This window comes from Mus musculus, chromosome 3 (assembly GCF_000001635.26).
Source record: "Mus musculus strain C57BL/6J chromosome 3, GRCm38.p6 C57BL/6J".
Lineage (NCBI taxonomy): Eukaryota > Metazoa > Chordata > Mammalia > Rodentia > Muridae > Mus > Mus musculus.
The window spans coordinates 8,923,586-8,950,360 of NC_000069.6; the positions used below are offsets into that span (position 1 = coordinate 8,923,586).

Sequence of the window (26,775 nt, forward strand, 5' to 3'; positions counted from 1 at the left end):
CCAGTCGGAGCTCCGCCTTCCGCTGCAAGTCCGAGTGTCGCTCCAGAGCGCTCGCGAAGCCGCCTGAACGCGCCCGAGGAGCGGAGGAGTCGTGGGTTGCGCTCTCGGAACCACTCTCCGTGCTTGCATTTCGCAAAGGCTTGGAGAAGACAAGCGCTCTCAAGAAACGGCTCCCAGCAGTCCCGGCGTGGGACCTACACAGCGCCGCCATGACGCCTGCGCGACCTCTGACCTCTTCTGCACGCTTGCAGGTCAGGGGGCGGGCCGAGGAGAGCCCCGCCTACCGCCTTAATCCCAGGCGAGCCTACTAGTCCGGTAGTTTAAAGCTTGCCTCCCGCGGACGCCAGAGAGCGCATGCCTCCTGAGGGACGGGGTGACGCTACAGCTGCTGTACTACACGGTCTTCAGAGGTCTCCTTCGTTATCCTGTTAGAGTTGGAAGCCCTATGCTCACCAGCACCTCCTGTGCCTTCGTTACTCAGCACTTTCGAATGCGTCATGCTTTAGATTTGAAATAATTCTTAGTGTTCACCCTCCAGTTTTGTAAACTCCAGGAAGGAAGGAGAGATTGCCTTTGCAAATGGGCACAAAGTTGTTCCTAAAACTGATGGTAGGTCTGTCCTTGGCCACTTCTGTTGCCAGTCACATGCATTACAAAACCCAACAGAAGTTTTATCCTAGCTAGCTACCATCATTTCCTGTGAATTAAGCTTCAGAAATATGCTCAGGCGTAGCACTTCCACGCTCCCATACCCAAACACTTGATATTGTTTGTTTCTCCCCAGTGTAAATCCCCAGAATTTGTCCATCCACTTAAGAATCGAACCTAGTTGCAAAAGTGTTTGCCTTTTAAGTGGACCACTAGTCTAATCAATGTAATGTTAACCTACAGATTACTAAATCCAAGGGCGGGTGTCAGTTTTCTATGTCATTTGTACATAAATATCTTTTTTCCCCTTATCGAGGTCTCATGTAACCCATACTGGCCTTGAGCTCACTGCGTAGTTGAGGGTGACCCTCATCATCTGACCCTCCTGCTTCTCCCTGAATGATGGGACTTTACAAGTACTGTCACTACCAGGGCCAGGACAGAACCTCTTTTATGTCTTTGACTCTTAGTGTAAGTCTTCCTCAATGCTGCAGGTCTATTTTGACCTTAGAATGATGCATAGTTTTGTGGATAACTTACCACTCCGCATTACTAGTCACTGTAGGGAGTATCTCACAAATTCAGTAGGAGCCTGAAAAGTAGATTCCGCTTCAAGTGAGATCTCATTCTGCATACGCTCATTTCTGCTGACACTTAAGTGGATTCTTGTCGAAAATGTCAATCTCTATGGCTACTACCACTTTCAGTTCCTTTCGGAAACAGTGTAGCAAATTGTAGAGCTCCCTTTAAGAGCCCTCAGCAGTCTCAAGTAAGGAACTTTCATCCTGGGCAATCCAGTATCCCCGTGCAGATTTGGTTTTTCTGCTTGGGAAAGCAAGCTGCTCAGCAGTGCCAAGTTTAAAGAACTGCTTTGCAAACTTAAACTGTATCACTTCCAGTGCTTGTCTGGCATGGCAAGGCCCTAGGTTCAATCTTCAGGATAAACCCTCCATCTGGATGAACAGAACAAATGAAGTCCCATCTTTAAATCCAACAGACATGTTATATTCGTGTTGCCTAAGCTAGTGAATAACCCTGAAAGCCAGGCAGCGCCATGGGGAGGGGCTCTTAGTCTTCCTAGTGATATATGTACGCTCAGTGGACTCGTCTTGAAGCTCCCAACTTAAGAAGTATCAAATGAAATTAGAAAAGTGAGGATTCACAGGGCAGTGGTGATATACAACTTGAATTCTATCCCTCAAGAGGAAGAGGCAGAGGAATGTCTCGGAGTTTGAAGCCAGCCTGGTCTACAGAGCATCTTCAAGGCCAGCCAGGGCTATACAGCAAAATCCTGTCTCAAAATTACTTAAGAGAAGAAGAGGAGAGAGGAAGGAGGAGGGAGGAAGGAGAGAGTGGAGATTCATAGCAAACCATTTTAATTGGAATTTCTTTATACAGTGGATTGTGCTCATCTGAGAAGCCATAGGTTGTCAATAAAAAGCCTAACACCAGGTTTGGGACACCTCCCCTCAAGCTGATGGTCAGGGTTTTCCTGGAGACACCTGGCACAATACAGACAACTGTCCCTGCACTTGTTTGCATATCAGGACAGGGCAGTAAAACTCTGCTGAAGACACTATACATTCTGGTCACAGACTATGAAGAAACCAAGTTGGCCCACAAAACTTGGTTGGTACTCTCAGTGTACTAGGACATGCTGTGTGGGCTGAAATCATCAGCTGTGAACCCTGTGAACTCGAATAACAACCAGCATGGCAGAAGATGACCAGGGGTACAGTGTTGGCATGAATGCTATGAGAGTAAGCAAACACTTCTTGGACTTTTAAGGCCTACTCCACAGGAGATGGAACCAATCCAGTTACTGCAGATCTGGCCAAAAACTATGATTTTGCTAAACAGATATACTATCAAGCTGCCCTATAAATTCCTCTCTACTCACAGGTGAGTGCAGCTCGAAGGCCTCACCAGCAAAGTTTCTTTGTGCAGTGGATGGTAGTTAACACAGAAACAACTGGTCCAAGTTGCACAGCCTGTGGAGAGCTCCACCACAAATGGCCACAAATCCACATCACCACTCCATCATCCCAAGGCTCAGGGACCATCCTGGAGGAGCTGGTACAAAGATTATTAAGACCCAGTGGTCAGAGAGGACCAAAGCGCAAGTGCTTTCTGCAATGACAGGATCCCTACAATCATGAACTCTCAGCAGCTGTGTTGCCTGAGTGGGACCTGCCAGATCAAGACAATCGAGCTTCTAAATAGACTGGGAAGTAGCTCGTGAGCCCCACCCAACTGAATGGTTCAAAATCCGATAAATGACAGCACAAATTAGAATGGATTATTAAAGTTTATTGCTGGGGGTAGGGAGGTAGAAGCAGATCAGGGAAGTAGTTAAGGGGGAAAGTTAGTGCATATGATTAAAACATATGCAATCCTCAAAGATACTTACTTTTCAAACTGAAGTAACGAGGAGATGGGAATTTTGAGCTGGGAGTCAACCTGCACTAAGTAATGAGATCCTGTCTCAAAACAGTGTGTGGTGGGGCATGCATGTGATCCCTGTCTCTGGCAGATGGAGGTAGGATGGTCAGGGCTTCAAGGTCACCCTTTGCTACATAGCAAGATGGACAGCTTGAACTGTGTGAGACTGCCTCAGAAATAAATAAATGAATGAATGAACAAATGGATAAATGGATGAATGAAATAAAACCAAGTGAGTCAACAAGAGGGATGAGTCTGCAGGACTCTTGCCTACACAGGCACCAATGGGCATGGGCTCTATTGGCAATACTGCTGCTCCATGCATCTTCCCACTAGCTCTATTAAAATACTTCCAAGTTATTAATACCCATTGTAATAGCAGTTAGCAAGAAAACGAATAAAATATACTTCAAAGCCCTGATGGCATCAATCGACCTGGCCTCATCTACCAAGTTGTGGCATCAACAGCACTACACGCACCACACCCCAGCCCACCCCCAAGAACACCAGTGTGCTAAAGGGTGCTTCCTAAAACCTCCATAGAAAGGTCTTAGTGGTTTGGTTGAGGTGACTTAGAGGTGGTTAGAAATTTATGCCTCAGGCTGGGATGTGGCTCAAATAAGTCTGGGTTCTACTCCCACCACCACTAGAAAGCTATGGTTCTTAACTGCACAGGAAAGACTGGAAGAAAGGTCCTGAGACATAGGTGAGATATAGTGTCACACTAAAGACATTCATCTTAGCCTCAGAAAAAGGACCATTTTAGAGGTCACAGAGATGGCTGAGGAGAGCATTTTGGGAGTTGGGATAATACTAAAAACTAGTCATATTGAAGAAAAAAATCCTAGAAATAAAGGAAAAATAAAGTATGTGAAGGCATGTTCATGTGTGTGAGGGTGTGCGTCAGCACACATGGAGGCCATCTGATGTTGCCTGCCTTCTTTCTATGAGGATCCAGGTCTTCCTGCTTGCATGGCAAATACTTTACCACTGAATCATCTGCCCAGTCCTGACGCTGAGACTCTTAAAGGTCATATGTAAACAAGAAAATTGTTTGGCTATTGCTGTGTGGTAGGAAAAAAACAACTTAAAATCATCACACTACCAACCAAACTCAGCAACATCACAATTACACAAAGGAGTTGGTAGGAGCTGAGTCACCAGTCCACTGGAGTGTGAAGCCCTGGTACATGCTGAGGGCACACGGGCCTTAAATTCATGCCCTACACCAGAATATGGAAACTGCAGAATTAAGATCTGCTGCTTTGGGGGGACTGGATGGGGTGGGGTGCAGAGGGGAAACTAGGAAGGGGGCATTTGAAATGTAAATAAAATAACCAATTAAAAAAAATCTGCGTTACTTAAAAGTGGCCCTGTTTTATATTATGTGTGCTTTCTATCATCAATCCAAAGTAGAAAACAAGGACTAATCTCTGGTCAGATGTCTCTTTGCTATGGAAAAATCCAGCCTTTCAGCTGGTCTTAAGAACTATTTATCCTTAAAAAGGATCTGGAGAGATGGCTCATCAGTTCAAAGTCCATAATATTACTCTTAGAGAATGAATGCCCAGGTTCAGTTCCCACATGCACATCTGACTGTACGCCCAGCTCTGGGACACCCTGACGTCTCTGCTCTCCACAGGCGCCTATACTCATAAGCACATAACACACTTGCATACAAACACATAATCAAATAAACCTTAATTTAAAAGGAAACAATCTAAAGAATGCAGGATCCTGACGTTTGCACGGTTGCTGTGTCCCCTCGCACACTCTCGCTTCTACCTTTGCAACTGCCGGTCGGCTGGATGGATGGATGGATGGATGGGTGGGTGGCTGAGTTTGTAGCTTTACTTTGCTGTTTTACATGTCAGCATCTGAAGAGTCTGAGAGAAGTTGCAAAAATGACTCACCCTTTCCTGAAAGGGGAAATACATAAAAAAGAACCCCTACCCAAATTATAGTTTTTATTGCTTTCAAACACTTCACAGAAAACAGTGTGTAACTTAATTAAAAGATCCAGAAGGAGTTCAAATTAAACTTTTCTGTATTCCAAGAATTGTGTGTAGTGGCTGAAATCCGAGTGCTGGTGATAAGTTCTTTTATTCACTTCTCAGGTTCTAACTATTAAGAATTCTTGCTAGTGTCCCCCAGAACCTCGAGTTAGGGAGCACTGCTTTTAGAAAGGCCTCGGAGCTCTTCCATCACCGTTTGCGTCCTCACACAGCTGAGATTTCCCAGGAAACCCACGCTTCCCCTTTTGCTGTTTTGCCAGCATAAACACAAATCCCAGTAAGCAGCCCCAACCTTTCTGCTACATTTCTGTTAATAGCTGTCTGTAATTTCCTCAGTATCTGTGAACTAACTCACAATGAATCTCCAACAGATATTCTGGATATATGTGAATATTCTAAAACTCCCATTTAATTTTCTGTGTTAGTCCTTCATCGTTTTGTAACATCTTTGATGAGGCAGGGTGCCTTCCAGTAGATTAACTTTCTAGATGAAGTGTGGGAAGAGTTTCTTCCACACTCATCCCTGGTCTGATCTATGTACATTCCTTCTCCTTCTCTCCACTTAATCATTTTCCTCATATGAAATCTCTATACAAAACTTGAAGATTTCTTATTTAAAAAAAACAAAAAAACTACCATCTTATTCTGTTTTTGCTTGGTTACAAATACAGAGTAGGCACCCAGGAAACAATCTGTTAACAAGATGTTAGCAAGAAGAAGAAGAAGAAAAATAAAAAGACTAATTGGTAGAAAAATCATTATATTGGATAATCACAATATTTCTCTAGAGACAAATTTCTACAGTTCCAGTCCTCTAGGAAAATGCTTCCAGAATACCAGTTGATTTTAGAATATAACAAGTTTTGTCCAGACCACTGTCCTCTTAATAAATATTGAAACCTATACTACTGAGACACAGACTTTATTAAGATTTTCACATGTAATCAAGCATAGTTTCCATTGCATCCGAGCAGCAACCAGGAATGGCAGCATGTCATTTTGTGACAACCGACACTGTGGCTTTTCAATTCTGGTTTGCAGAAACCTTATCCTCAATTAAATCTAGCCATGCTCTGAAAAAGGCTTTAGGTCACTCCAAGCTTGGCAGTTAACATTTGGCATGGACACTGGTAAAACCACAATAGAGAAAGAAGTAACAGATACAACCTCATAGGCCATAAACATACACAGCAAAGGAAGCAGGAGTGAGTCAGGAGTGACCACAGTTAACAGAGGGGCTTAGCAGAGCCACTGGGAAGCTTTGACTCACAGCCCCGACAGTTCTTAGAGTGGGAACGATTTCTACATACAGAACAGCTCAGGCACTAACACACTGAGAACAGAAACTGCCTGATCAGCTCAGTCATAGTAACGCCTCGCAGCTTTCGGAGTTATCAACAATCCCTTAGTATAAAAAATATTCAAGTTGTATTTCTCATAGAACTTTCTGTCCTTCCTAAAGGTGTTAAATGGATTTAATGGAGGCAGTAATTTCCCCTATGGTGAATTTTTTTTAGCATTTTTATAACTGTATAGACCTAAAGACGTTTAGACTTTTGGAATTATCAGTGATGAATGTGGGAACATTCCAACTTACTGTAATATCATATACTTAACTCACAATGTTATTCTCTCAATTTACCTGAAATTAAATTTTAATCTTGTAAAAAAATGTGTGAGAATGGTATAATAAATAACTGATAAGCATATTTGAGCTCAAATAGATGTAGCTACAAATGACAGTTACCAAGGCAAGAGCAGGACCCACACTCTCCCCACTGGAAGTTTGAGTGTCTGCATGTTTTTAATTTACAGAACTATAGAACTGCATACACACCTGTCTACTTTAGTCTGGTGTCTTTAGAAACCCAAGATATGGTCCTCACAGAACTGTTTATCCGAGAAAAAAAATGTAGCTGGTAGTTTCTCCTTTGAAAGGAATGAAATAATTCCAAGACTTTTAATAACCAGAATTTAGAAAAGGACAGTTTGTTAGAAATTGATTAAGTGTACAGAGACCCAAAAACAATGATTCATGTAGATAGTAAAGAAAGATCAAACTAGAATCCAGATGTACAGTGATTTTAAGGAGAAACACAGTAGTTGCCTGCAGGGATCTACCAGAGGCTCTATGATGCTGTTTCCTATACAAAGGGCCTTCCATGCATGCTAACAGTGTTTCCCTGGAGTGGAGGTCAAGTGATTTCACTTTGTTTCATTCATCAACTATTTGGTCAAAGAAATAAGTAAAGCTAAATAAAAGCACATCTGGTGGAAATCCGCAGCCATGAGCGTTGTCAAGATGTACTTGGCTCTCGCCGGCAGCACCTGGCAGTGGGCAGCAGGACACAGGTCGGCAGCTCAGGGGCTCTCTGTCATCTGTTCTGGAGGAGGCTCTGTGGTCATGGTACTGGTAGCGTTGGCTGTGGAATTCAGGACTTCTCCAAAATCGCCGCCAGCAGGCTTGGCTCCTCCTACTTTAGACTTTTTAAAAAGTGTGAAACAGGAAAGACATCATGAAACAACGTTAACTGCCCCTGCAGAAAAGACCTTTAAATTTACTTTCAAGACCACACAGGGCCTCTCCTGGCCCAGCTCATTACATATGGATGTATGTACTTTAGTGCTCCGGGTATCGTAACAGCCCAACATCTGCTTTCTACCTTGCTGAAATGCTTGCCCCACACTCCACCCTGCCACCATCAACTAATTGCTCTTCACCAGAAAATTTACTTCAAGAACTTTGCACTCTATTATCCCAAATTATCTACTGGCCTCTGTAGATAATTAATAAACATCTTGTTGTCTATCAATTTCATTCATCCAGAAATATTACTGAGTACAACAAATGGAGGAAATAAATTGGATTTCTCCAGGTACACTGTAAGCTTTTCAGCCCTTACCTAGTCTAGCCTACAGACTAAGCATCGTCAGGGGGCTTGGCAGACACTGAGGATGTCAGCACTGAACTCTTAGTGCCAGAAGGACCCTGAGTGACTTCATGTGTACTGGAAATGGGTAAAGCCACACTCCAATGTACCAGGTCTGAAAGAGTCAACCTGTATTTGTTTGAACACTACATAACAGCTAACACTCGGGAACTAGCTCGTGACCAAGAATACATGCTCAGTGGATTCAAACTTGCCTGTCCTGTTCCCCCAGTCTTTATTGACTGGGCAGAGTCTAAAACGTCCTATCCAATCTTTAAATTGTTGGATAAATTTGCATTTGTATCCATTATTAAATTCACTGAACTATATTTTTTAACTGTAAGAAACTGTTACAACTCCTTGCAATCCAGCTATGTAAAAGCGAACTCCCAACAACTGGCCCCCTTTCCATTCATCATTCACATTGCCTCTCCAGGAGAACCAATGAGACCCTTCCATCAAAACAATAATCTTTACATGGTTTCATTTCACTGTTTGCTCCATTACATTCTAAGTAGAAGTGCTTAAAATGTTATGTGCCATAATATTAAATGTAAAGATGTGTTTTAAAAAATGTACAGCAGCAGCACCTACATCGTTGTCTGACCCAGCACGTGGAGCCATCGTCCTTTGGCTCCACAGCATCCGCCTTCCTTCATCTTCGTCTAACTTCTAAATGTGTCTGTATTTACTCCCATTATGGTATCTGAGCTCATCCACTATCCTCTTCTGCCTGGATCTCAACTCCTACCTCTCACCACACTCCCTTCATTGTGCTGCCAGTGATGCTTGTAAAACGGACAGAAGAAGGTCCTGACTGGCTTCCCACTGCCACAAGACCAGATTGCGATTCCTCAAAAAGACGTTACAGCCTTACACGTCTCCAATGATATTACTGAGGCCTTCCCTGACTGTCCCTTCCTGTCAGTAGGTGAGGACTTCCTCCAGGTTTGCATGGTACCCTCTGCTTTGCCTGTCACGGTCACATGCTCAAACACTCCAGAAATCTCAGGGCACAGGCATGGTGATCCTAGACTTAAGGGAATGTAAGTATAATTTGGCAAAATTTTCCCAAGCATGCAACCACAAGTTTCTTTAGCAACAGCAGCTCAATACACTTTGTAAAGTTACTTTTTATGTTTTCATCAGAGCTGGACAGTTTTATGTCAACTTGGCACAAACTGCAGTCATCTGAGGGGAGGGAATCTCAATTAACAAAGTGCCTCTATAAAAACAGACTGTAGGCAAGATGGCGGGACATCTTCTTACTTAATGACTGATGGGAGAGGACCCAGCCCACCATGGATGGTGCCACCCCTGGGTTCTATGAGAAAACAGTCTGAGCAAGCTATGGTCTCTGTCCTGTTTGAATTCCTGTCCTGGCTTCCTTCAATGAGGGTCTATGGTCTGAAAATGTAAGCCAAATAAACCCTTGCTTTGGGTCATGGTGCTTCGTCACAACAATAGTAACTCTGACTAAGACATCATCTACATGATGTTAAGTCATATTTGACCAGTGGACTACAGTCTACAGAATGTTAATACAGCAAGCAACTGGGCAGTCCTCACTATCTCTGGAATCAAATGAACATTAGTTCCTGATTTCTGACGAGCTATTTCAAACACTAACTCTCAGGACAGACGGGAGGGGAGGCAGAGGAGTTGACAGTCTTGAGATCTGAGTCACAGCAACTTGACTCTTCACTGTGGCTTCTTTTCAGATGTATGACTCGGCCCTGAGATTCCGCATAAAGCCAGTCTCGTGGGCCGCTCTGGAAACACGAGTGTGACACTTACATGCTGAGCAACATGCCAAGAATTATGTGAGGACCCTAATCAGTATTGCTGAACAAAAGGAAGGGCTCCTGCAATCATGGGCTCACATACACAAAGCTGGAAGACTGTGTATGCAGTGTGATCTCAGAAAACAGATGCATTTACACGGAGGCGAGGAAGTCCACGAGAAGAGTCCAGACCACTGGATTATCCCCGCTCAGTAGGCAGCCCCTGCCTTTGTAATGTCAGACGCTTTTAAAGATAAGTGACTCTTCTAATGTCCTGAAGACTACACGAAATATGAGCTTTAAAAGGTATTTCCTTGAATAAGGTCTGACTTTGTAGTACTACCCAGCAGGCTCATTTAATAATAATAGTAATCAGCTCCAAGCATACCCACTACACTGCTCAGGACTAGATAAAGAAATAATCATACAGACCATACACAATACTATACAATAGAACATCAGCAATTCTATCACCTGGATATCAGGTGTGATTCTAACAGCTGCTAAGTTTGTTTTGTTTTGTGTTGTTTTGTTTTGCTTTGCTTTGTTTTGTTCTCGAAACAGGGTTTCTCTGTGCATCCCTGACTGTTCTGGAACTCACTCTGTAGACCAGGCTGGCCTCGAACTCAGACATCTGCCTGCCTCTGCCTCCCAAGTGCTGGGATTAAAAGCGTGCGCCGCCACTGCTCAGCTCAGCTGCTAAGTTTTTGTTTGCTTGGTTTTGTCTGTGTGTCTGTTGTTTGGTTTTGTGACAGGATCTCTCTCTGCAGCCCAGGCTAGCATTCCACTCTCGGCAATCCTCACACTCAGCCTCCAAAGGCTCAGATTACATGCATGAGCCACCATCCCCAGTGCTCAGAGCTGATGACTTTATAATCATCTTGGAAATAATGCAATTTATAAAGGTAATCATTATAAAAGAATATGTGCCTCCAATAGAGGGACTAAAGGAGGTAGGTATGATCAAGAGATACTTTATAATGTGCAAAATTGCTAGACAGTAAATAAATATCTTTAAAAATAATAAAATAAGTCAGTGACTACTAAATGACATTCATGAAGTCAACAGAATTAACAGATTATACAACAATTAAAGATAAAGTATCCAATATAAGGCATATGTAAACAGACATCATATACAACGAAGATGCACAATATTCAATAGCAAAGGAAAATGTTTGTGTGGGTTTCAAAGCATTAACAGCTCAGGCTGTGTGGAAAATCTAACTTTTCAATATTCTGTACTTTCTAGACAAAAAAAAAAGCTAGCGCAAATTTTGTGCAATTCGAAGAATATTTGAAATAAAGCAAATGACTAAATAATTGTTGTTTTAAGTTATCCATTCTGCGTAGCATGCTACAACACATGCTCAAAAGCAAAAAACAAAAAACCTACAAAACCGTGCAATGTCCATTAGTGAAACACAGAGTGTGACTCCTAAAGTTCTCTATAGCTTTATGTCGATAATACACAGCAGAGACCTAGGGCAGCAGTGTGCTGTGACACCAGTGTGTCGTGAGACCTAAGGCAGCCGTGTGCTGTGACAGACACCAGTGTGTCGTGAGACCATTTATCTTTTTACTTGCCTTTAAATTTTCAACTTTTTCTTCAAATGACTTGAAAGTTGGGGAGTTTCTATGAAAACAGAAAAAAAAAAAAAGTAAAATTACAAGCACTATGAAAAAGTTAGCTATCTGAAGCAGCAGTGAGTGACCACATTTCTCTTTGCTGTCATTCACAATTAGCAACAGGCCAGGGACTTATCCAGATGTGTGTGCACAGGTGTCAGCATGCACACTTACCATGGAAGACCAGCTTTTGAGCTAGCATGTCCACCAGACTGCTTTTAAGTTCATGAAAATGGCTACTCCGAGCTATAAGTGATGCTGCCATACAGACATGTACAGAAAGAAAGAAGCCAGGCAAGACCAGCGCTGTCATTTCCTTCCCTGACAATGCATCAGAAAGCAAGGAAAGGCCACCATGAACCCAGGCCCTGTGCTTTAGAACTCTGCTTTAGCAACTCCTCTTGCAAGGCATTTGCACACACCACACCAGCAGGACAAGCAACTGTGTGAGGTTCCCATACTAGAACCTCAATTCCACAGACCATTGTCCGAGAAGAAAAGGACCAAAAGAGATCAGAGTTCAGAAACTTTGGGCTTTTGTCTCTCACCCATGGGTTCCTCCTATCCATGGGACCTTAAATACCCAGTCTGTGCAACATGGCCATCCCCACCCCACCCCAACGCCAGGCCAGCGGCAGCTGCAGCTCTCAAGGACTTCCTAGGAAAGTGAATTCTCAGGCCCCACCCTGTTGTAGAGTCAGAAACCCTAGGGGTGTGCTCAGCATGCAGCACTGTGTCTACCCTTCTGGGTGATTCCAACAAAGACTCAAGTCCAAGCCAAGGATTTATATGGCTAGGCTCTGCCAAGGCCCACAGATGACAGCTGGCTCTAAGGCCATCCAGGGATGATGGGGGCAGTGGAGGGTAGAAGCAGGGAGTTGAGGGGGTTGTAACCAAAGCTGCCGTAGACAGAGAAGAGCCAAAATCACCCTGAGCCACAGGGGGACTTCCTTCTTCACTGGCATGTGTTTTCCAACTCAAATGCTTTCTGGCAAAGATTTTATAAAATGAAATTGAAATAGTAATTCTTTAAGGGGAAAAAAAACAAAAACAGCTGGGCGGTGGTGACACATGCCTTTAATCCCAGCACTTAGGAGGCAGAGGCAGGCTTATTTCTGAGTTCGAGGCCAGCCTGGTCTACAAAGTGAGTCCCAGGACAGCCAGGGCTACACAGAGCAACCCTGTCTAGAAAAAAAAAACAAAATCAAAAACAAACAGAATTTCACATTTTGGATCTCGTGAATCTATCCCAACATGGAAGAACAATAACTGCAAACTTCAACGGTATTAAAGGCACAGCATATTCTAGTTTTCTACTCAGTGGCTTGGGTTAAACATCCAAAAAAAAAAAAAAAAAAAAAAAAAAAAACAAAGGCAGGGAGCATGTTGTAAAGACATACTTTACCTCATAGCAGGCATGCTAATCGAATGCTGAATGGAGCGGATACTGAGAGGCAGCGTTAGAGAGAGACAGAAACAGGTTAGTGTATAGCATTTCGACACGAGACGCTCACCACACTTTCTGATAAATAAAGCTTTCTGACAGTTCATTGTCCTGGCACTGTGAATAATGATCTGCTTTTTTGAGGTGGCAGGGAGATGTCAAAGTTATTCTAAAGGAATTTACTTTTTGGGCTATTCATGAGCCAAATGCATCCCGCTCATTCTGAGAGCCAAGAAGACAGCCCTTGCGCTGCGAGAGCTGCAAAGATGTGCTTTCCCGGCTCTACACAGCAGCATAGCTCGGAAGAGAGGTGGGAAGCAGAGGTAACAGCAGGAAACGGAGATGGGAGCATGGCTCTTTAGACATCCTGGGTGTCCATCACCTCCCCTCAAAAGTGTGAGTGTACATGCACACGCGTGTACACACACACACACACACACACACACAAGCAAGCCTCTGAAAGGCCACAGGGGTCATCTTTCTCTAGGTATTTGTTTCTAGGCTGGAACAGGCCGGTTTCTAAACCCACCCCCCAACCCCCACCCCCGGGATTTGATGACTCTAAGCTATTACAAATTCCACACAGCACTCCTTAGCAATAACAATAGCTGCTCTTCAGTAAGAGACAGTTAGCCTTGATCTCAAGACTTCCTAGAAGACACTCAAGTACCACAGAGTTCTCCATATTCTGGGGTCTAACTTGTACCCCACAAGAGCACACACAGCCCACTGACTGACAAAGCCGTAAGCCTGATCGCCCCTAGGTTTTCCTAGACACCATCTTACCAGCTAAAAAAGATCTTCATTTTTGGGCTTCTATTAAAAACAAAACAAAACCCAGAGTGCTATAGTGCTATTTCACTATATTTCAAAATATTCAGAATATTTTGGTCACTAGCATAGCTTTTTTTTTTTTTTTTTTTTTTTTTGGTTTTTCGAGACAGGGTTTCTCTGTGTAGCCCTGGCTGTCCTGGAACTCACTTTATAGACCAGGCTGGCCTCGAACTCAGAAATCCGCCTGCCTCTGCCTCCCAAGTGCTGGGATTAAAGGCATGCGCCACCACGCCCGGCTTACTAGCATAGCTTTTTGGTAAGTAATCTTTCCTTTGGATAAAGCGAACAGTTCAAGTATTAATCTTCAATACCATTTAAAATACTGTGTGTGCTTTTTACTGTGTGTCTTCGATGCTACAGACAGCAATGTATTATTTCATCCAGTCTACCTGGATATTCCTACGTAATTTATGATCCTGAGGTACAGCAGAATAAGAAAGCTCTGTGTTCAGAGTCAGGACACCTCGGGTTGTGCTCTCTCCTGTCACACAACAGTAAGTTCTCAGAGAGTGCTGCGGCTGGAATGCACGGGAGGAGGAAGCCAACAGTTCTTCTAGTTGGCCTTAGGAAACACACTGTTCCCACAATAAAATAGAGAATGAAAAATGATCCTTCTAAATGCTTAACAACAGAACTTGAATCATCACATGGATTACCTTGGGCCCTTCTAACCAAAAAAAAAAAAAAAAAGGAGGAGGAGGAGAAACAGCCTGGAAGTCACACTACCACAAGACGCCTGAGACCCTAACTCCTATGACAGAGCAGTGGACACCACCCACCACTTCTCCCCTGTCAGTCTGCAGACTGTTGGCACTGTATGGGATGTGGGAGCTGCAACAAGATCATCACCCTGACATGGGACAGGAAGTGGCCCTCTCAGATGGATCTCGGAGCTGGAGAGCCAATCCAACTTAAAGGCTGTGGAGGAAGAGCCGTAAGAACTGAGAGAAAGCCTGCTTGGGAGCACAGGCAGGATGAGAATGGAGCGAGAGACGGTCATGCAGGGGACGGCAGGGAAGGAGAAGACAGACTTTCCCATTTCCTAGGCAACCGCCTCAGTTGCCAAGGCTTTCCGAGAAGTCGGCCAGTTTCAGTAGGGCTGGGCTCGTCTCTCCCCACTCTTCGATCTACAAAACAGTTTTGTATTTATGCAAAACATTCTCTTTTTGCACTGAGTGAAGGCACATCAGTTTCTGCTCCTCAACAAAAACGTTATTCCCTAGAATGCACACTTCAGGAGAAGCCTCTGGCCACAGGAGGCGAGGAGTGGCCAAAACCCATAAGCTTATCGTTCACTGATTAGCACATCGTTTGATGATATTAACAAACTGAGAACTTATAGGCGAAGCTTCAGTGTGTAAGTCACAGACAAACCTGGCTACTCTTCCTGCACTCATGCAAGAGGCTTTCCTTTCCTTCCCCTCCCAGTGCCAGGCGGTTGGGCTCTCTGGGCAGCACACAAGCTAACACACTAAGTACACCCGAGACAAGACAGAAGAAAAGGCAAGGACCTGTTTATAAGAAGGCTTATTTTGTATATTAAAAAAAAAAATCACTGAGATAAATTTGAGTACATTTCTGTAGCTATACTTCATAATTTAAAAAAAAATCATTTAAAACAGAAAAAAAAATGAATTGCTAGAAACAGTTTTGAAGACAAGATCTTCAACCATCTTACTGGGAAGAACTGGCGAGCACATCAATTCCCGCCACCGCACCCCACTATCTAATCCCATCCACACTCACAACCAGATGGAATTTCACGTGGTGGATATCGAGGCTGCACTGAGTACAGTGGGCAGCTGTCCCTTCATTTCTGGCTCCTCTACACAAACTTATACAAAGCGTCTTCAACTGATGTATCATTCCCAATTTTGTCCAAAGCTGACCACAATATGGGACCTTCCACAGCAAAAAGTCAAAGTCACCAATTAACAGAGAGGCTACAGAGACCCGTCATATCTACAAAGCAAAATCTATTAGAACTCTCCCAGCTTGGGAGAGTAGCCCTCAAAGCAGGACTCATAGCTACGCATCTCCGAACTCCACTGGGAGGAGACGCAGTAGAGCATGTGGCTGGTTCTCTCTGCAGGCTTCTCGATCACACACGCACTCTTACGTCCACAACTCTTGCTCTTTAAAAACCTGAACTGTTTGAATTTTTTTTTCTAGATTCTGACTTTGTTATTTAAGCTTTCCATCTCTGATAGTACAGAGCAAGGAAGAGATAGGAGGATTGTGCAAAGAAAGAGCAACGCTGACATGTCCGAGACAGGGTGGGCACCTGTGAAACCAGTCCCACATTGCTCCCACAATCTCTTCTGATTTAACCCATACAGGAACAAAAGTGCTAGGCAAAGCCCAGGGGTCAGGAGTCACTCCCAACCTCATTGCTCTGGGGAAGGTGTCAGCTCTGGGACCAAGGGTAGTGGGTCTAAATCTAATCATCAGCCAGCCACTCACACTGGCTTTGAAACCTTGACGTCATTTAGCCTCCCAGAGCTCAATGCCTTCCCAGCTACGTTATCAAGCCTTACCATATATGCTTTGGACGCGCTCAGTGTGGTCTTACCCAGCAGGCAACCCGTAGCTACTATTATTACACTGCTGGTTTTGGCTGAAACAGAAACTGACATTGTCTTCATGGTGTGTGTTTCTCTCCCCCCCCCCTCCCCCTCCCCCTCCCTCCTTCTCCCTCCTCCTCAACCCCCCCCCCATCGTCAGTATCAGCATGCTCAGTTCTAGCCCTATAGCCTACAATGAGTCTGATACATAGTCAACATTTCACAAGTACAGCAGAATCAATTTGTTAACTAAAACTGGGAAATGTGAATGGGAAAGGTACGGAAAGATTACACTGATTTAGTTCCCAACCAAAAGATACCCTTCCACAGAGGATGGGAGAGGTTTCTTTTCTCAGGAAGGGTGGAAGCTTTCAGCAAAAAGGAACTGTCTAGAATAACCTTAATAAACCCCCAAAACAAATAAAAATATTGAGATACATACACACACAGACACACACACACTCATCTGAAAGGGAAATTTCTTGTGAATTATGAAATGCTAATCCATAACACAAATGAGTTATGGATTAGCATTTCTTCTTAAATCTATAAGAAATGAAACAGTGAATCCTCCCAGGATGCTATGAGACCATCGCGTGAGTGTGTTGCAATGTAGCAGTGGTTAATATCAGGAGAGTCTTGTCAAGGTTTCTCCACATTAACAAAAGCATAACTCAAACGCGCTGCCTGGATAGAACACAGCAAAAAACAAAAGCTGGAAACATGCCTCTAGGGGTTGTCTATGATTATCGCCAGGGGCCTCGAGGGTCAGTGCCCACTATCTGGTCTCACCAGGAAACCAGCCCGGCTGAGCTCTTACTTTCAAGCCCTCCAAACCACCCATCCTCATACTTCCTTCCCACCCGACTCCATCTCTCCTCTCCTTCCCTGCCTCTCTACCATCCCTCCTCCCTAAACTAGGAAATCTCGAATGTTAACTCACTAACTTTATCATGTTTTAAGAAGCAAAGCTGATGTTGAATCTATGGATGTTGAGGAGCTTGGGGGAAACAGTTAATGGGATTAACCATCTGCTTCAGAGTAGCTGGTAAAAGGGATCTTGGGGGTCCACCCTCTTAGCTCCCCACCCCAACCCCCAGAAGCGGTCAGGCTGCCAGGGCCCAGTAACAGCCCTATCTCCTTGGGTAACTCCTGGAGAAATGTGGCCGGAATTTATCTTGCTGGCCCTCATGATCCTAAAGCTGTCATTTTCCCTGTATGTCAGAAACCATGGAAGCAGACTGAGTGACCTGTAAGGATTACAAAACCTGAAGAAGAACCTTTTCTCTCGTTTCCAAGCTTTCACCAGAAGCCTTGACTTCTACAGACTGATACACACTGTCAGTAAAACCAAGACAAGCATTGGCAACACTCCCTGAAAGTTCACGGAGCATTGTGGGAGAGGAGACAGAAAGAATATGAGGACTGGGAGAAGGCTGTGAAATGCCATTTTGTAAGCCTGGACCTATGATGGCATTCACTAACTCACAGGAGCTATGGCTACTACTACTAGACCTTCACCTTCCTGACAGCCACTGCAGCAGCGAGGAGCCCATGGGGCCCGTGCCGGGCTACTGGCAGTGAAGAAGCTAGAGACATGAGGACGCTGAGAAACAGCCTGAAGTGAGCTGCCACCTGGGACCCGTGTTGATCTCCACAGACCATGGAACCACCAAAGGGCATTCGGACATTCCTACTCTGGGCTGCAACCTGAGACCATGTTGATGTCCAATGGCTGATCACAGCTGACTCTACCCCTCACTGGCTATCACACTGGAAAGAGCAGGCCTGCACCTCACCTGGGCAGCACAGTAGAGCTGGCCCTGGTGGTGAGCTATGCCTTGCAGTGGGGTGTCCCTCCACACCACCACCCCACCACCACACCACCACACCACCACACCACCACCACACCACCACACCACCACACCACACCACCACCCCACCACACCCCACCCCACCCCAACACACCACACCACACCACACCACACCACCACCACACCACCACCACACCACCACCACACCACACCACACCACACCACCACCCCACCACACCCCACCACACCACACCACCACCACACCACCACCACACCAAGAACAGGAGAGTGGCTCCCATATAAATATTTATAGTTTCAGAATAAATGAATGCTGTAGGTGTTTAATCTCAATTTTGCTTCTTATTATTTCTTTCTTATTCTTATTATTGTCTTATTCTTTCTGACTTCTTTTCCCATCATGCATGTGAAGACAAAAATATAACAAAACCCTCTGTGCTTGTGAACATCCTTGCAGTTCATTGCATATTCTTGTTTCTACTCCCGATAATGGAGTTACTGATGGCCTCTTTGAGGTCTAAATATTAAACTAGAAAGTGTTCATGAAGCTGTGTTTTCTGGACAAAGCCTGAGAACAGGTGCTGGTGGCACAGGTTAGGGAGAGCCGGTGGACTGATCAACTCGGCTACTAGGCCCAGATCCAGGGCTTTGGACCACCCCCCATATCTACCCCATCTATGAGCTGCTGGAGCAAGTGAAGGGGCCGGTCCTACAGATCCAAAGCTGAAGTATCTCATGACACAAGGCAACAACAGTACATCTGAGAGGAGTCCAGGTAGGGATCTAGTATTGGTGGTGTAGCAGAAGCCAGAGGCCTCCAACCAGACTCACTGCAATGAGCATTTGTAGTAAAGCTGTGTGGACCAAAGGGTACACTGTGTGGCACACTGTGACACACTGCAGCTTTCACAGCAAAATTCCATTTTCTGTTTTGTTTTAGTGGGGGATGATGCAGGGGTAGAGGGCGGATGCAAGGAGATGGGGGACTGGGAGGGGTTGGGATGCATGGTGTGAAAGTCACAAAGAGTCAATAAAAAGCAAAAAATAAATAAATAAATAAATAAATAAAAATAACAACTGGAAAAGGGAGACAAAGGAAAAAAAAAACAGTAGCAGCTGCTCATGGGCTGCAGTGAGAACAAGGCTCCCCTAAAATGATGATGCGCCCCACTCAGAAGAGAGATGGAAACCGAGATGCCCATCCTGTTATTCTTTAAGCATCTCCCACTTGTCTTCTCCAATACCTGCACATATACCCAGAGTCTGCACAAGAGAGGGAAGGTGGGCTCAGCATCACAGGACCCCCACAGGCACAACTGGCACTTGCTCACTGACACATCATCCCGTGTGCACAAATGATAAAACAGTAAAGTACTCTAATAAACCAAATATGGAAAAGTACACAGTGAGCAAGATCTCACATGTCAAGAGCATCTTGTAACCTTTACAAGATAGAAGAGTCAATACCTCCAGACAGTACACGCGCAGTCTATTAGAATTACACAACAGGACCCACGGGAAGGAGAATTCCAATATCCTTACAAAAGCATCAGAAGCAAACTATCAGACTTGAAAAGGGAGAAATTCTGTATGCCAAGGTAAAATTGATAAAAATAATTAAAACTTCAAAAGGCATTTCCATAGCCCTCGTGCCATGGTGTCAGATTCTTCTTTTAAGGGTTCATCATACATGGTACACAAGCGACCCTCCTGGGAATTAGAATGCACTCAAGAGGAAGATCCCACAGAGGATACATGGGAGTGTCCACAGAGGCAGCACATCTAACCTCACACACATTTCACACGACTGCCAGGCAGCAGCAGGGGTTCAAACTCTCCTTACCTAAATGAATGTGAGAAAGCTTGCAATCTGTAAGAAGCCAGAGGAAGCGTTAAAACAGAAAGGAAGTTCTGATGGATCTATCACAATTAAATAACCTGCTTTCCTAAGGGTGCATGATTTACATAGCCCCTACAACACTACAGATTTGATCAACATTAAAAAAAGTAAGGGCACCTAGCAGGTGCCCCCCCCTCAGAAAATGTGTCATTATGATATTAGGCTTAGAACAATGTAACTCTCAAATATAAAGCATGAGGAAACAGATTTTAATACACAGTATAATATACTGATGCAACAAACTCATTCAACTAACAAATTCTGGTTGTAAAACCTATTTTTCTCCACAAATAGAGCATACAGACTCATGCAATCTAGGCACAGAAAAAGACAAACAGAAAGTGCACACACTAACGCAGGCACAGCCGATATAAGCATGTTGACTATGTTCCGCGCTATTTAGCCACAGGGGTAGATGGAGGCACAAAAGCACCATGAAGTGGTTTTACCAAAATGACAAGGAAAACTCCGCAAACTAATCTCAAATACAAACACACAATTTTAAAAAAGAAACTCAAAATCAACACCGGAACCTGAGTGCAAACGTTGGCAAAGCTTCTGGGTTAGTACACACCAGTGCTCACATGAGCACCTTGGAGCCACATCATGACACACAAATGTCACACACAGACAGTGAAGCCCAAGCGTGCACTCCCATGCTCTTGTACTCATCCCCGGAAAGGCACCTGGCTCTGCCCACCACCACACATTTGCAAACACCACAGACGTACTTATAGCAGGATCGAGGACTGAGATGCATCAGTTTGCAACCAGAATTTTTCAGCAGCCCTTAAAGGGACTCACAAGATGCTCATTTTGGAGGTTAGAGTACTAGGCCTTGAAGAAGTCAGGCAAGCACTTCAGGCCTTGGTCTGAAGGAGCACCCACCCTCTCTCTAACAGAGGAGAACCCAGCAGTACCCAGACCCAGAGGCAGAGAGGGACCAACAGCAACCGGTTCAGTTTGCCACAGGACTCAGCAAGGAAGGGAAAGGCACACATACTTCACGTCTTCCAGCTTTTTGGTGATGACTGAGCCAACCGATGAAAATGCAGCGGAGGCCTTCTGCCCAGCTTGCGATAGAGTTTCAGAGGTCTTCTTGTATCTATAGTCAATTATGAATGAAGAACAGGGGGGAGAAATGTTAGCTAGGCTTTTCTGTAAATTCTTTCTGGTACAGTGGTCATCACCTTGGAAGAACTCAAGAACAAAACAGTTTTAAGAACTTCTAACGTTCTCTATAACCATCAGGCAACAACAGTCCTTCCATCATGTTCTTCTGGTACCCTGGATAGAGGCAAGAAAGGAATGAACCGAGCAGTTAGAGTGGGGCTGGCAAAACTCAAGTGTTCCCTCCCCTCAAAAGAAAAGCAGCATACATACTAAAAATTCTATAAGGCCAGGGCCTGAGCAAGCAGGTCAGGCAATAAAGTGCTTGCCTTCCAAACCCAAGGGCCTGAGTTTGAGCCCCCAGAACCCACGTTTTAAAAAAGCTGGGCATGGTAGTTCTGGCCTGTAATCCAAGTGTTGGGAGAGTCGGACAAAAGGGTCTCAGGTTCACTGGCCAGCCACTTGATGAGTTCCAGGCCAAAAACTGCAGATGGCTGTCCCCTGAGGAAATGCACTGAAGCTGTCCTCTTCCCTCGCACTTGTGAATGCTGCAGGCATTCTGAGACCAGGGAAATCCTCTGTGATCACTTCAATATTAGAACGAATTTTTCGGGGCAACCTGAGGCTCTGTTTCCAGGCCACAGTTGCTTATGTCTGGCTCAAAAATAAATTATCTTTTCTTTCCCTCTAGAGAAAAGCTGTATTTTAGGTCAACAGGCTAAAACCAATCACAAAACAAAACTGAACATGAGCCAGAGTTTGAAACCTCCCCTTTCTCTCACCCTTTCCACATCAGCCAAACAAAGCACATTGTGAATCTGGTTCCTCAGATGCTTTGACAGTGTTACCTCACAGAAAGTCGTCAGGAGCAAACGGAGAGCGCACATGTACTGTAGCATCCAAACAAATGTCACGAGCGCTGGCTTGGTGGAGCTGCCACGTAAGCTCTTGACTGACTTTCAATGTATAAATAAGATACTAATACAGAAAACTATTATAGTATGACATTTACTGTAACACTAAAATGGGAATGGTCACTCCACTTCATACCCACCAAACATGGAATCTATCAAAACGGTCAACCCTCTCCACTTCAGAAATTAGTGCTGGGGCATTGTTTTTGCTATTGTTGTGATTTTTTTGTTGTGTTTATTTTTGTTTGTTTTGTTTTGTTTCTTTCTACATCTGGATCAAATACTGGGAACAAACACTGCTCCCGGTTAGTACAGTCAAAGATGAGTTCCTCGGGTGTTCTTCTCTGCCAACTAACATGAGAAAAGATTTTTAAAAAGACAACGTAGTGATAGAGCATTGCCTAGATGAGCAAGGCCACGGGTTTGAGTCCCAGTACAGGACGAAGGAAGAGGAGGAGGTGGTCAGGATCCCTGCATGTACTGTCAAGTGGGCACTTACTGTAACTGTTGTCGCGATCAAACACGAAAGGCACCTACTGCCAGAAGCCTGCCCCTCCCCCACCAGCACAGTAATGATGCTAGATCATAATCTGTGTGATCACAAAAGCAAAAATCGTAGGGACTGGCCTCTGCTCTTAGCACATGTGAGACACTGTGGTGGGAGAACCTTGAGTTATTAGAGCAAAGGAAAATAATGGCCATCTCCGCAGATGGCCAGAACCGAGTTCGATTCCACCACTCTGTGTGACTGTCATCTCCAAATGTCACTTAATTGAGCCCATTCCTTATATGGAGTTATCTCATCACCCAATCTGCTGGCTTACACTGAGCACTAATAACACTCTCAGCAGAGTAGAAACGTAATATGGACCCCTCCCTATACTGATACTGATAGAATTGATAGTTCTAAGATCACCAGTGGATGCCAACAGTCACAGCTCACACTGACCCCAATCAACTCCATGTCTTCTCCTACATGACCACTAAGTAACTAAGGGCCAGGCAATATGGTGGTTTGACTAGGAACGTCCCTCCTCAGGCTCATGTATTTAATTAAATGCCTTGCTGTAGGGAGTGGCTATTAGGAGGTGTGGTCTTGTTGGGGGAAGTAGGGTTGGGCTTCAAGGTCTTAGATGCTCAAACTAGGCCTAGGGTCCTTTTCACTTCCGCTGCCTGTGGATCAAGATGGAGAACTCTCAGCTCCTTCTCCAGCACTATGCCTGCCTGCACGCTGCCATGCTTCTCACCATGATGGCAATGGACTGAACCTCTGAAACTGTAAGCCAGCCCTGATTAAATGTTGTCCTTTCTAAGAGCGTGTGTGTCGCGGTGTGTCTCTCCACAGAGATGGAACCCTTACTAAGATGGGTGGAATATACACCACGGAAACACTCGAAAGGAGATGAATGTGTCCCAAGCTGTACGCAAGATGTCAGGAGATTTCGTCATGTTTACAGCATGGAATTTAAAACGTATTCATTTTATGTCTAAAATTTTCCATTTAATATTTTCTGGCCGTGTGGAACTAAAACCTCAGGAAGAAGAGAGAAGGAGGAGGAGGAGGAGAAGGAAGAGGAAGGAGGAGAAGACAACAACACAGAAAGGGAAAGACAACTACCCAACATTTTTCAAACTTGAAAACAGTTCCCTCAACCTGTACATGAGATTCTATTCCTTAGAATGTTCTGGAAAACCAAAATTAGAAACGAGTCGGGTACTTTGAAAGAACTGGAAAGAAAAGGCTGTGTGGGCCACAGAGAAAGCACAGAAACATCCTTCTCCTCTCCCCAAAGACAAGACGACAAAGCCCTTTCTGCCGCCTAGAAGCGTGACAATCGGGGGAACATACGCATTGGTTGCCGTCACGTCTTGCCACCCTTTGGCAATGTTCTGCTTGAACTCCTGAAGCGAGGAGATGCCGAGCTTCCGCTTGAGCTCGGCGAGATGCTTCTCTTTTGCGGCCAATACTTGGGACAGAGTCTGGATTTCTTCTTCCACCTACAGGGAGCAGGGTCGAGGAGGAAACACAGTGAGAGCGGTTCTGTAAATTATTAAGGACATCAAAGCAAGCCATGCACTGATGCTATCGTCGCCTCTGGGGGTGGTATGTTTGTTCATTTGAGGCAAAGAGTCCCACCATGCGTCTTTGGCTGGATGGAACTCTCTATGTAGACCAGGTTGGCCTCAAATTCACAGAGATCCACCTGCCTCTGCCTCTGCCTCTCTGCCTCTGTCCCTCTGCCCCTCTGCCTCTGTCCCTCTGCCTCTCTGCCTCTGCCCCTATGCCTCTGCCCCTATGCCTCTGTCCCTCTGCCTCTCTGCCTCTGTCCCTCTGTCCCTCTGCCCCTCTGCCTCTGTCCCTCTGCCCCTCTGCCTCTGCCTCTCTGCCTCTGTCCCTCTGCCCCTCTGCCTCTGCCCCTCTGCCTCTGTCCCTCTGCCCCTCTGCCTCTGTCCCTCTGCCCCTCTGCCTCTATCCCTCTGCCTCTGTCCCTCTGCCCCTCTGCCTCTGTCCCTCTGCCCCTCTGCCTCTGCCTCTCTGCCTCTGTCCCTCTGCCCCTCTGCCTCTGTCCCTCTGTCCCTCTGTCCCTCTGCCTCTGCCCCTCTGCCTCTCTGCCTCTGTCCCTCTGCCCCTCTGCCCCTCTGCCTCTGCCGTCCTAGGATTAAAGTTTTGTACCACCACACATGACTACACTTAATTTTTTCATTGATTTAGCTGTCTCTTTATAAACAAAGTTGTTCAGTTGTCTCCAGCCGATCTACTCTGTCTGTCCCTGGCTGTCCTGCTCTGTTAACTCGAGTCACCTGAGCACCACTGTGCTGACTTCTTCCCTACCAGATGCTGCTACTAGGCTGCCTGCCCGCAAAAGCTGCTGTTTATATCAAGTTATCTCCGTCTCCCATCAAAAGATGTACAACCAGTCTTCTTTCATAGTGGATCTGACAAAACCACAGTCGTATGAATTAAGCAGCATCCACTGGGGCCTTGCACCATGTGAGTCCCCACCCTAGAATAGGCATCTCACAGCTAAGGGCTAGCAATGATATGAAATGATATGATATGAAAGGGTTAGCCTGATAAGAAAGAGGAGTTGGCCTTAGCAGACTGTCTCTCTTAGGAGACTTTGAAAGGACAAGATAATGAAGGAAGAAGCTGAAGGCAGAAGCACTGAGTGTGAGTGAGATCTTGAGACATAGGAGCTTTAACACCCAAAGGAGGAGAGAAGGCTGCACCAGAAAGGCAGTGTCGCAGCATGAGACAGACACACCATGTGGAAACAGAACATTGAAAAGAGGGATCCTGAGGCCTATTCATCAAGACCCCTGTACAAGCTCGTCCGAGGCTGCTGCACAGCCTCCGCCTCAGCCTCACCTCGGCCTCCGCCTCCACCTCACCCTCACCCTCCGCCCCCGCCCCTGCCCCACGGGATCTACAGCACAAGGCAGTAATTCCAAAGCCAAGAGGATTTAGAAAAACAACAAACAGCTTTGCTGAGTCAGTTTCAACCAAAAAGTACATCTACTAGACTCAAGTGATATGCTGTTTAACAATGGAGAGAAGAGTAAATAGAATCTAAAGAGGGGGGGAGGGAGGGAGGGAGGGAGAATAAATATGACAAGTATGTCAGCACAGCACTGAGACTGCACTAATGGGCAAGAGAGTACAAAATAAAGGCATGATTCTCTGTGCTCAATCTTAGACATAACTGTAGGTTGCTCAGTTATATACTGAAGAGTAGACAGACCATGAGAAGGAAAGGGCAAGAGAGTAGGAACAAATATAGTCCAAAATCAGGCAGTGGTCAGATTCACTCAGTCAGTAACAGCAATGCGGAGCCAGAGCCTCGCCCAGGTTTTCAGACCTCAGCAGCAGGGATAAACGACTCCCCTCAGCCTTTCCCATCAAGGCTCGCAGTGTCACGCACCCTATCGTATGCTGCTGCTACAACATACCTGACAGCTTTAATCTCTTCTTTCGATAGGGTGGGCAAAGGAGGGCACGAACTTGAGTGTAGGTGAATGTAAGTGGTGGAAAGAAACGTGTATGAGAAAGTTGGCTGTGGGGGTGGTGCAGCAAGGGAGGGTGTGGTGCTGAGCACCAAGGATAAACACACAGCAAGGGGACACAAGTCAGAGTCAGAAATCAAATGCTTTTGACAAATGCGTCAAGAGACCTTGGTGGGGTAAAACAAGGATTTTTGTCCCAACAAATACAACTCAGATAACTGGTTTCCATATGCAAAAGAATAAAGGTGTACACACACACACACACACACACACACACACCTCACATTGCTCAGGAAGCTGTATATAACTGCTAACCTGTATATAACTGCTAACCTGTATATAACTGCTAACCTGTTTGACCCTAAGAGTAAAACATGGAGTCAAATCTTCAAAACCTTAGTTAGGCTTCTTTTTTTTAAGATATAACACAGTACAAGCAACCAGGGAGAGAAAGCATAGCTTATCAGGATTAAAAACCAAAGTTTGGCAAAGAGAATCAGGAGGTTGAAGTCTTCAAGCCAAGCTGGGCTACAGGACACAATATCTCAAACCCACCCAACTTCCAAAAATGTAACAACTACTGCACTTCACAGTGAGATAAAAAGAAACCAACAGAATAGAGGAAACTATCTTCAAAGCCTGTGGTAAATGTATCTTGTGTCCAGAACACGTGAAGAAACTTACAAAACTCCATCAAAAAGAGGCAAATGATGGGATTTTTAAA

General features: G+C 45.0%; 2 protein-coding genes across 20 annotated transcripts in view; both read right to left on the reverse strand.

Moving 5' to 3' along the window:
* The window catches only part of Mrps28 (mitochondrial ribosomal protein S28), a 121,712-nt gene extending 121,440 nt beyond the window's left edge, over window positions 1-272 (reverse strand). Inside the window, exon 1 of the mRNA NM_025434.3 lies at window positions 2-272. Coding sequence (NP_079710.3) covers window positions 2-211 — 210 coding nt within the window. The 5' untranslated portion in view covers window positions 212-272. The remainder of the gene's footprint in view (window position 1) is intronic.
* A 2,672-nt stretch (window positions 273-2,944) lies between these two features.
* Window positions 2,945-26,775, reverse strand: part of Tpd52 (tumor protein D52) — a 78,864-nt gene continuing 55,033 nt past the window's right edge. For 4 of the 19 annotated variants that reach the window (NM_001357074.1, NM_001357073.1, NM_001357072.1 and 1 more), the window contains 6 exons: window positions 23,896-24,044; window positions 21,026-21,127; window positions 19,966-19,992; window positions 12,854-12,895; window positions 11,407-11,455; window positions 2,945-7,589 (listed from right to left, as the gene is read on the reverse strand). In NM_001357074.1, the coding sequence (NP_001344003.1) occupies window positions 7,467-7,589; window positions 11,407-11,455; window positions 12,854-12,895; window positions 19,966-19,992; window positions 21,026-21,127; window positions 23,896-24,044 (492 nt within the window). In that variant the 3' untranslated portion in view covers window positions 2,945-7,466. The remainder of the gene's footprint in view (window positions 7,590-11,406; window positions 11,456-12,853; window positions 12,896-19,965; window positions 19,993-21,025; window positions 21,128-23,895; window positions 24,045-26,775) is intronic. The other 15 variants (XM_006530066.4, XM_006530065.4, XM_006530071.3 and 12 more) reach the window with 8 other exon arrangements.